Raw genomic sequence first — 12,110 nt, forward strand, 5'->3', positions numbered from 1 at the left:
TTATTTATGGATGTATTAGGCCAAAAAAGAGGGAAATATCATGAAATAAAAAAATAACGTATAAAATTAATTTTCCCCCGTCCGATTTTAATTATTACTTTGCAAGGATATTTCTTGTGTTTCCATTTTTTTTAACATGTCTTGTAATAAATTGACATTTTGGTTAATCTTCAAGTTCACAAGGTCTATGTTTTTCTGTGCTTCTTCTAGGGTACTATCTAACTTCGATTGTTGTTTTTCTAAGTCTAAGAAAAAATGGAATCAGTAGCAATATACGTGTGTAATATAAAAAGTAGTATATTCAAACATTTATTGGAAAAAAAGGAATAGAGCATTCGAGCTTATTCCGAATTAATTGTTTTTTTCTTTCTATACCATCTAGTCGTGTAGAAAACGATTGGGCATTGTCATGTATTTTCTTCAATTGCTGAAGCCTGGATAAAAGATTAGGAATCATATGATGTGTTTTTTTCCAGACATCTAAAATTTTAAAAAGTTCATCAATGGATTCTTCATAGTTTCCCTTTTCTTTTGTTATATTTAATACATCTTTTTTAAACTTTTTTAAATTTAGAAATTCTGATTGAAGATTTTGCATTTTTTTCTTTACATTTTCTAATTTACTAGAATCTAATAAGCTTAATTTATTATATAAATCTAATATGGCGTGATTTAGGTCATCGTATGGAAGCATAGACATTTTTTCAACTCCTAAAATTTTTTCCATGTGTGCAATTTTCCTTTCAAGTATTAGCAAATCTTTTACTTGAACATCTTTTATTTCATCATTTTTTTCTTTATCACCATGAAGAGTATATATTCCTATCTTTCTCATAAAAGAATCAATATCCTTTATTTTTTTATCATCAGAAGTTTTTTCATCGTTTAGTTTGACAACGTCATTGAAAGTATCAGCATTTTGCAATTTTTTTATCATTTCATAAATCATTTCTTCATTTTTAGAATTATCATTATTAGTGGCTTCCTTTGATAGATCATTTTGCTTTTTCGTATTTTTTTTTTTCAAAATTTTGACTAATTTATCATCATTTAAAATGTTGTTAATATCATTTTTGAGTGCAAACAATTCTAATAAAACTTCGGGGGGCTCTCTATTATGCATAATTTTTTTAATAATTTGTTCATGTTCTATTAGTTCGTTTTTATCTAACTGTTTGTCTTCCGTTTTTTTGGTACTAGTATCACCATTTTGTGTGTTTTCTTCAGTTTGGTTATTTTTAGCTATATCGTTAATATATACCATCATATCCTCAATTTCACATTTCAATTTTTGTAAATATGATAACGGATCATTTAAATAAGAACTCATATTATTATTATATTCATAATTTGTTGCATCATTATATCGAATTTTGGAAGGGTCAATTTCTACAATAACCCCATTATTGTAACATTTAAATGTTTTGTTCTTATAAAATTCGTATAAATATAAAGGTTTATTGTTTTCACTTTCATCTAAAATTGCATTATTATCATTATTATAAAGTTTAACATCATTTTTATTTCCATTAAGATTAGTTATGAGATTGGTATTTTTCTCATCTAATGAAACTGTTTTTGTATTTACTATTTTTTCTCCATATTCCGATGATAATATTTTATTTTCGATTTTTGCATTATCTTGTTTTGATACAGTACTAGATAAATATGTGTCTAATGGGGATGAATATATGTTAATATTAATCTCGTCCAAAAAATGTTTATTCATATTAACTACATCTTTATATAATTCAGTAGAATTATTATGGCATATTGAATAATTTGATGTATCAGGAATATATTCAAATACATCTTTTTCTTGAGATGGAAAAAAGAAGTTTCGCATGTCTACTTTTATGTTTTCCTTTCCCATTTTCTTATTTTTATTTATATGTAACATATCTTCTTTATTACTAGTATGATCTGACCCAAATAATTTACTTATTCGTTTTTTGACCATCATTTGTTTGCTTTTTAATTTTATTCCATATGTGAGACTGTTATTAGTGTCATCGTTCTTAGAATGATGCAAATCGCCAAGTTCATGGGTCGACAAAGGATTATCATTCTTATGGATACTTGTTTCGATATCATACTGAGTATTTAACGATTTACCTTCTACTATATTTTCTTCATGCTCTTTTACTAATGACGATTGTGAAGAAGTGAAATCCTCCCTCTTTAGAATATTGCCTATATTATTTGTACTATTAATTGATTTTATATTTTCCCCATTTTTATCATTAGTCTTATAGTTTTCCTTCTCATTGCGTTCGTCTTTTTTACTATTTTCATTTTTTGAATTATTTTCAGATTGGTCAGATTGTTCTATTTTGTCAAAATCTTCTTCGCTTTGTTCTTTTGAGGTTTTTTTTTCAATTTTTTTCATGTTTTGAGAATATATTTTTTACTATTTTTTTGTTTGGTTGAATTGGTAGTGACTATATAATTAAAAATGTGTATATATTTTTTTTTTTATTTTGAAAAACTTCAGTTATTTCATTTGGAATGTTCTAAATTGTGTCTTTCCAAATGATACAACTTTATATGCATGAAAGGAGAACGAAATATATGAAAGCCGTAAAATAATTTTGAACAAATTTAATAAAAATATAACATATAGGCATATATTGTATAAGCTTAGGTTGGGAGGTTAGAATAAAAATATATGAAATGTATGTTTTTTTTTATTATAATGTATTTTATTCTTACATATTGTGCTATTGTAATATATTGTAATGTGCTTATGATGTTATTTCATTGTGGTATTTTGCTTTTATTTTTTTTGTATTTTTATTGAGAAAAAAGCTGAAAACTAAGAAAATGTATTTACAAAAAAAAGAAAAAGGCTTCGATAAATAAAAAAATATATATTGCATACATAGGTAACCTTTTGCAGCATTACTGTATGCTTATGTAATTTCTCTATTTTCCATATTTTTTATAGTCTACAAAATTATATTAGATATATTTAAAAAAAAATTAAATATACGGTTTAACCGTTTATATTACTTAATATTACACACAGTAGTGTTATAAAAATATATAATGCTCAAAAAAATATTCTTATAAATATAAACCTTGCTATATGTTACAAAAGCCTTTTATTGAAGATTTATTATATATGTTTGTAGAAGAATAGACATTTGTTATTTAAACTAATATGACAATGATTTTTTTTATATTACAAAGGGTAATTTTATAAAGTTATTTGATTTGTTCATAAGTTTCCGAAAATTACTAACAGGAAATAAAATTTTTATTTTTTTTAAAAAAAATGCTTATAAAATAATAAATAATTGAAATATTACCCTTGTACGTAATTATTCAAAAACTACCATAGTTAACAACACTAGAGTGGAGTAATAAACAATCTAATTGTTAAAAAATAAAAATTGGCTAAAGATATTTTTACTATATGCAATAAAAACAATGCTTATTTTTATTATTAATTTTTTTAATGATTAGATTTCTTCATATATGTGTGCTTGTACAACTGCACACAAACAATTATACGAGTTGTATATGTATAGTATTTTTTTTAAAAAAAATATTTATATTTACATATAACTATTTCATTTTATAAATATTGCCTTAGTAATAATCGACAAATTAACTGTTCATTCAAAGTTTAATACTTTTAAGCGTAAGCCAACAAAAGAATGATAATGTTAAGGTAAACCTAGTGATAATTGAGTTTCATTGAAAAAAATAATTATAATTCTATGTAAAGCCAAATAAAATAAGAAATATATATCATTTTGCTTTTAAACAACTCTTAAAAATACTGAAATAAGTATAAGGTGTCTAAGGATGTCATTTTAAACAAGTATATATTCCCTATCTTTGATAAAATGTAAGCCCTCTTGTATTTCACACTAAAAATAAAGAATTATACAGTACATACACATGGATATATATAAATGTATAACAATTATTTGTATTGTGAAATTAGAAATTAAGAATATATAATTAAGGCTAATACAAAATTTTATAAAACATAATTTAGTAATAATATATTATATAAAAATTACATACCTCAACAAATTTAAAAAATAAGTTGCAAAAATTACTACATATAAGAGCAATGTGCTTTATTGAAAATATGGATATATATATGCATTGTTTTTGTTAAATTACACTTGAGAAATAAAAAAAAAATTAGTAAGATTAAAAAATAGTAATTGCTAACAAGCTTATGTGAATTTTCTAAAATTGAAAAGCAAAAAAATAAACGTTTGTAAAAATATATGGGCACATTTGTATAAATACATTTATTAACAAATAGCGCACAAGATCATGGGCAATACGTAACAAAAAAAAAAAAGAAGGGAATATGAATATGAAATTTGTTCACATATATTATTAATATAGTGATCATGAAAAAAGAATTTTACATATTTTTTAAAAGAAAAAGATATTAAGATACAATTGAAAAATTATTATACATTCATTAATTTCCATAACATTACATAGTTTTTTGCATATTATATATAATATATACAATATGCATTTTTTTTCTTATGTTTTTTGTTTAAATGTTTGTTTTATTATTTGTTTTAAAAATATGTTTTAATAATACATAACTGCCATATAATAGCATACAAGAGTATGCACTAATTAAAACTCTTATATTTATATTAGTATACATATATACATAATAAAGGTGGCGTAAATATATAAGCTTTACAAGTAATCTTTATTAACTTAGGTTTATGTATATATATTAATATATATATCACATACCTTTTGTTTTTTTTTTTTTTTCACGGAACATTCAATATACTTATTGATAGATTATATGCCAACACAGAAAGAGACGCCAAATAAACGCGTAGAAGGACAAGAATAAGGTAAGCTTATATAGTATAATATGAAAAAATATAAGATAAATATTTTATAAATTAAATATAAAAAAAATGAATGCTCAAATGGAATATTGTAAATGCAAAAAAATAATTTTACACATGCTTATGCATATATTATAAGTACATATGATGTAGCTACTACATCATGTATATTTTGGGCAATTATGAAAATAGTCCATATATATACTTATGAAAATTCAATAGTGTGGGGAAATTATAAAATATAATTAGCATATGCATATTACACTAATACTTTTATTTTTCATATTAGCATTACCGAATTTATGCACATATATGTATTTGAAAATAACACCTTAATTTTTTTTAAAGTTGTAATAGGTTTACTACAAGACGAATATTTCTAAATAAGGCAAAGATGGGTAAAGAAACAAAAAAAAATATGAATATACAATGCATATATAGTTGTGTAACATTGAGAAAAATTTGATATTCCTTAATATATAGCATGTATTATGCATAATATTATAAATTTGTTGATTGCGGATGTTATTAATGCATATTTTCCTATACAAATATGTTGCGTTAATCCACCAAAATATTATGGATAGCTTCCTATATATTTAACGATAGAATGCATATCCCTAATTTGGCAATCACAAATTATATATTATGATTTTTGTATTTCATTTGATAAAATAATGCTAAGTAGTTTTAATAATAATTATAGTTATAGTTTTATATTTATATATTTTTTTGTTTGGATTCATTGTATTTAAATATTTGTAAGCACATACATCATTTCCAATTTTTTTGTTGACTGATTTACAGTGAGATTTCTGAATTTACTAAAGCCGGTAATGTTTATGTTGCCGGAGGTTCAATCACCTGATAGGAAATTACCATTTAAAGAGAAGTTATTATGGACAGCTGTATCATTGTTTGTATTTTTAATATGTTGTCAAATACCGCTATATGGTATAGTAACAAGCAAATCAAGTGATCCGTTTTATTGGATGCGTGTTATTTTAGCATCAAACAGAGGAACATTAATGGAGTTAGGTATATCACCTATAGTTACTAGTGGTATGGTTATGCAGCTATTAGCTGGTTCTAAAATTATAGATGTTGATCAAAGTTTGAAAGAAGATCGAACCTTATTTCAAGGAGCCCAGAAATTATTAGGACTATTAATAACGTTAGGTGAAGCTATTGCTTATGTTGTTAGTGGTATATATGGTAATTTATCAGAAATCGGAACAGGCCATGCTATATTAATAATTTTACAATTATTTTTTGCTGGTGTTGTAGTTATATTATTAGATGAATTATTACAAAAAGGTTATGGTTTAGGTTCTGGTATATCATTATTTATAGCTACAAATATATGTGAAACTATTATGTGGAAATCCTTTAGCCCTACAACTATTAATACAGATAAAGGAATTGAATTTGAAGGTGCCATAATATCATTAATATATTGTTTATTTACAGAATTTAACAAAATATCAGCTTTAAAAAAATCTTTTTATAGAACCCATGCTCCAAATGTAACAAACTTATTAGCTACCGTTTTAGTATTTTTAATTGTTATATATTTACAAGGATTTAGAGTAGATTTATCTGTTAAATATCAAACTGTAAGAGGCCAACAAGGAACATATCCAATTAAGTTGTTTTATACCAGTAATATACCAATTATATTACAGACTGCATTAGTATCTAATTTATACTTTTTTTCTCAAATATTGTACAAAAGATTTTCTAATAGTCTATTAGTAAATATACTTGGGCAATGGCAAGAAATCGAATCAAATGGGACATCTGTACCTATAGGTGGTATAGCATATTATATATCACCTCCACATTCCTTTGCAGATATAACAAATGATCCATTCCATACACTAATATATATTTCATTTGTCCTTGTTTCTTGTGCCTTTTTTTCAAAAACATGGATAGAAGTATCTGGAAGTTCTGCTAAAGATGTAGCTAAACAATTAAGAGATCAACATATTGGTATGAGAGGTCATAGAGATACACCAACATCTTTAACACGTGTCTTTAATAGATATATACCAACTGCAGCTGCATTTGGAGGCATGTGTATTGGTGCTTTGACTATATTAGCTGATTTCCTTGGAGCCTTAGGTAGTGGTACGGGTATTTTACTAGCCGTTACTATAATTTACCAATTTTACGAAATGCTAGTCAAAGAGCAAGAAAAAGCCGCCACCCTGTTTTAGGCACATTACTCGTTCATGTGCGTATACATATGCTCACATTTTTCGAGATATCTCGTGTATCATTATTGCATATCTATGTATATAATAATATGTATATGTAGGTGTATTTATATATATATTTTTTATGACCCCATTTTTCTTATTCATAAGCCCCTTTTATTAATTTTCCATTATTTTCCATTTTTTTTTTTTTTTTAACTGTCATTATAGGAAAAATTATTAATACATGTGCTTATATAATATCTGCACACTTATATATACATGCAAATTTAAATGTATTATAAATAATACGTAAATATATATACATATATGTATATATGAATATTCTAACGAATATATTCAATTGTCTATCACATGCATAATTTACATACAAGCATATGGGTGTATGTATATATTTATACGCCCAATTATGAGTTTTCTTACAATATTTCATAGAACAAAATTGTATATGCTATGTATATATACATGCTGATTATAGAGCATATAAATTTTCTTATATCTCACCTTTCTTTGAAATATTTGAATAATTATATAAAATAAACGAAAAAAATATGAAAAATGATATTTAAAAAAATAAGTAAATTGCACATGCTGAAAGGATTTTTTAATTTTTGTTATGTTTAGTATTAAACGGCAAAATATATTAAAATTGCTTTATGATGTTTATATAGGTATATATATGTGTGTGCGTTGAATAATCTGTATATAATGTATACTTGATTTAATTTAAAATTGTTTTTTATATCAAAGTTTAATTAAAAACAATTAAAAAAACATGAGATAAATAAAAAACGCCAATGTTTAAAAAATTTATAAGTTTCTTTAGTTGTAAAACAAATGATAATTGTTCGAAAAAATTATATCACAGAAAAAATGAAAAGAAACAAAAAATAAACCATAAACAATTATAATACATTTCAAATGTAGATGATTTTATTAATACGAAAAAAAAAATAGAAACATTTTCAAAAGTTGTATTAAAAGATTTAAACAAATAAACTAAAGTCTAGTACTTTGAAGGATTGAACCATTTCTGTGAAGATATCAATATCTGGGTTTATATTTAAATCCTCCTTTGGTATATTCCATGTGATCAATATATCAGCATTATGTTCTTTATATGGAATTATACATAAATATAATAAAACATTTTCATGCATTTGTGTATTATACTTGCTTATTTTTTGTGCTCCTACAACTAAAATATAATTTTTTTGTGGATGTGGAACAGATTCATTATTTAAAATTATTTTATTTTCTAAGCTAGTATTTTCATTTGCTAAATCATCAAAATAATATTTCCCTTTTTCTTTTATATCTATATCTTTATAACATACAATTTCAATTATTAAACAATTATTATTATATTTATGAGCATATACCTCTTGATTGTCTGGTATTATTCTATATTTCGATATGTCTATATAATCATTAGGTATATTCATTTTAACATATTTTCCAAAAAAGTGATTTTCGTGTAATTTCTCCATTTTGAAACCTTCCTAATGTATATACCGAACTATTTTGTATTTATATGTATATATGTGCTGACTTTGCACTGATTATCAATTTTAGCAATGTATTCAATACACGATTCGAACCGTTTCCTTACATAATAATCAACATATTATACATGTTTACTACAACAAACAAGTATTCTTAATATAAAATTTGATCATTGCACATACGGTTTTAATTTCGTAATTTGTTTCGCATATAATATTTGTTTGTTAGTATTGATTTATGAAAAAAGGAGAGATGAAAAAAGCACGTGAACTATGAATGAAATATATGGATAAAAAATATGTATAATACTATCGGCATCTCATTTAAAGTATGTAGAATGCTTGTAATAGCTTATTAGTTTAAAAGGGAAAAAATTAAATATAAATAATTTTAAAAGGGCTCTTTACAGAATGCCGTAAAATGAATATGCGCTAAAGAATAAATATTCATGCATATATTATACCTATTAATATACGACACATAAAAATGAGATAATTTTATTTTCGATGATTTTTTTTATATATATCAGAAAAAATATAAAAAATAAAATTATATTCAATCGAATTATTTATAAGGTGTATGGACTTAAATAATATTTCTAAATGAAGAATTGGAAAATGAAGAAAAGAAAAAAAATAACCACCCACTATAATACTACTGCTTCACTATAAGCATATAAGAAAAAAAAGAAAAAAAAAGAAAAAAAAACATATGTTTTTCTGCAATTTATTTATAATACTATTTTGATATAGACTATTAAAATAATTCTATATTTTAATTCCCCTATTGTTTATATTTTTGTTTTTGTTTTCCCCTTAAATATATAATATGCATTATATACGTGCGCAATACCCAAATATGTAAAATAAAAAAATTGTATTATATTATATGCGTTACATAAAAAACAGCACATAATATATGCATAAGAAAAAATGTACATAAGCATTAGCTTATAATAATCTCTATAAATTGATGCTAAGCAACGGGGAGGTGTAATCTGCCTTTGCATAAAACTTTATGCATATATAGTAAATTATTATATGCATACAATATATGGATTTAAGGCACAAAAAAAATATTTCCCCCTATAATATTAGTATTAATAAATTAAAAAATTTATATATGCAAAGTTTACATAATATTATTATGTATTTTACCTAAAACAACGTTATATATTTTATATTTATACATAAAAAATAATATGCACAAATAAGTAAAAATTTCCCGTATTTGTTTAAAAAAATAATGGAAGGCATTTTCATTAAATTAAAAAAAATTAAATAATAATAATGGTATATAGAATTTTGTAAATATAAAACGGTGGTAGAAAATTAAATGATTTTAAAAAAACTTCCTATTTTACAAGTTGATCATTTATCTACATTAATATTCATGCTTTATTAATTTTTAAAGTGTCAATATATTTTCATTATTTTTACTTTTATATGTATTGTATATAATACATATATAAACAAATGGATATTTGATAGATCGTGTATACAATTCGTAATTCATGAATATATACAAATATATTTTAATATATAATTAAAGCGATTAAAAAAAAAATATATCTATAAATAAGCTGTGATTTATAATAATATATTTTTTCATGATTTTTTGTTTATGTTCGTATAGAGATAGCTTATTTCAAATTTTGTTATAAAATTAATTTTTATTTATTGTAACGTTTATATAAGTAAAATATATATATAGAATATATATTTTTTATTTTAAAAAATTTGTTAAATTTTTATATTAAATTTATTCGTCAATATGCCTGGTAGCACAAAAAGCGAAACTAAATTAGAAAACGGAATACGTATTAGTTATAAGAGCGATGCTTTAGACTACGTCTATAAAGCAATTGTTTTATTTGAGACCCATGATGAAGTCATATTATCAGGGGTTGGTAAAGCTATAAGCTCAGTTGTTAACGTAGCTGAGATGATAAAGAGAAGAGCAAAGGGACTTCATCAATTTACCGAGTTATATGAAAAGGAACACATAATTAAAAGGTATGCCCTTTAATTTCCATTATGTTATGCATATTATAATGTATGAATTCTTTTTTAAATCGAATTTTTCCATTTTGAAAAATTGTAACATCTTTTCCATTCAAATTATAAATATGTAATTATTTTTTTCCCTCTTTATTTTTCTTTCCAAATTTAAAGGGAGGATACTAGCGGTTTAAAAAAAAATGATAAGGGTGACGACAAAAAATCAGGGGATGAAGAAGAAGGAGGAGAAGGAGAAGGAGAGGGCGAAGAAGAAGAAAATGATAAAAATAAAGAATCTGCTAACCGAGTTATTGAATTTAGTACAACTGTTCCATGCATGAAAATAACCTTGTCAAAATCTGATGCGAATATTGATAAAGATAAAGTAGGTTACCAAAAACCATTAGATGATAAGGATGTTAAAGTTATGACACCCGAAGAAATATTAAAGGAAAAGGCTTATAGACGACGATGTAAGTTTTTTGCATTTTTCTTGTGTAATGAAAAATTGTATATGTATATAGTTGTTTATTTATTTTTGTCCAATCGGCGATTACTTCATACATATTTACCCCCACAAGGGCTAAAACCCTCATTAAAACATATATTCTACGTATTTTCATTTCATGCCTTTTTCCATTTTTAACTTTTATAGATAGAAGAGGTAGAGGTGGTGATAGATATAGGGGATCCTATAGAAGACAATATTATGACAATTCCATGTGGAATAATAGGAGATATGAAAAAAGAAATAATTAAAACAACTTTGTAGCTAATTTTTATAGCTATGAAAAAAGTAATATGATGAAGACTCTTATTAGTATAATCTCATGATGCACATATTTTTTATTATTTGATGATGCTTAGAAATTTAAATATGTGAATTTTGATTATAAAATATGTATGATACACATATAATGGCTGTTTAATTAAGTTCATTCTTTTTCTAAATAGTTCTTTTTATGTTATGATGTAATTTTTGAAAGAAAACCCAAGTTAAAAATGTAAAAAAAAAAAAAAAAATTAAAAAACTCGAAAAAAAAATATATAAATTAAAAAATATCTATATGTGAATGCATGTATGTAATGATAACCTTTTTATTTTTTTTGATGTTCTTAAGCATAGTGAATAAAATTGTGATTTTTTTATTCATATAAAACTTTATATTAAAATAACAACATTTCTATAGTTTATTAAATTTATTATAATAATTACACATGTATATCATTTAATGATACATACGTTTTTGATTATTTCACGTAAAAAAACAAGAAGGTATTATATATATATATTCTACAACAATAATTAGTAATTTTTTGTAATATGTGTACAATAAGGGTTGTATTATTTTTTCAAATTATTATTTTACCTTTTATACTTTTCTTTTTCTTTAAAATAAAGAAAACATAGTTAAAAAATATCGATAAACAATTGAGTTATTCTTTTTTAAGTCTTAAATGTTTTACACTTTAATGGCACAATGGTGATAAAAAAATAAATATAAAACGTTATGCATTTTTATGAATGTAAA

The 12,110-nt window shown here is 23.6% G+C and overlaps 4 protein-coding genes across 4 annotated transcripts; 2 read left to right on the forward strand and 2 right to left on the reverse strand.

Moving 5' to 3' along the window:
• Positions 1 to 87: 87 nt before the first annotated feature.
• Positions 88 to 2,389, reverse strand: PCHAS_1363500 (dynactin subunit 2, putative; the record flags this gene model as incomplete). The annotated part of the gene is made up of 2 exons (XM_733606.2): positions 88 to 245; positions 376 to 2,389. 2 exons carry the CDS (start codon positions 2,387 to 2,389, stop codon positions 88 to 90), a joined length of 2,172 nt encoding a protein of 723 aa, XP_738699.2.
• A 2,855-nt stretch (positions 2,390 to 5,244) lies between these two features.
• PCHAS_1363600 (protein transport protein SEC61 subunit alpha, putative) lies at positions 5,245 to 7,072 on the forward strand (the record flags this gene model as incomplete). Its single annotated transcript, XM_016799452.1, has 2 exons — positions 5,245 to 5,248; positions 5,658 to 7,072. The coding sequence occupies 2 exons, from the start codon at positions 5,245 to 5,247 to the stop codon at positions 7,070 to 7,072; spliced, it is 1,419 nt and encodes a 472-aa protein (XP_016654738.1).
• Positions 7,073 to 8,058: 986 nt separating this feature from the next.
• Positions 8,059 to 8,562, reverse strand: PCHAS_1363700 (nuclear import protein MOG1, putative; the record flags this gene model as incomplete). The annotated part of the gene is made up of 1 exon (XM_739093.1): positions 8,059 to 8,562. One exon carries the CDS (start codon positions 8,560 to 8,562, stop codon positions 8,059 to 8,061), a length of 504 nt encoding a protein of 167 aa, XP_744186.1.
• Positions 8,563 to 10,351: 1,789 nt separating this feature from the next.
• PCHAS_1363800 (DNA/RNA-binding protein Alba 2, putative) lies at positions 10,352 to 11,337 on the forward strand (the record flags this gene model as incomplete). Its single annotated transcript, XM_737317.2, has 3 exons — positions 10,352 to 10,593; positions 10,753 to 11,051; positions 11,234 to 11,337. 3 exons carry the CDS (start codon positions 10,352 to 10,354, stop codon positions 11,335 to 11,337), a joined length of 645 nt encoding a protein of 214 aa, XP_742410.2.
• Between the last annotated feature and the right edge of the window lie 773 nt (positions 11,338 to 12,110).

This window comes from Plasmodium chabaudi, assembly GCF_900002335.3.
Source record: "Plasmodium chabaudi chabaudi strain AS genome assembly, chromosome: 13".
Classification (NCBI taxonomy): domain Eukaryota; phylum Apicomplexa; class Aconoidasida; order Haemosporida; family Plasmodiidae; genus Plasmodium; species Plasmodium chabaudi.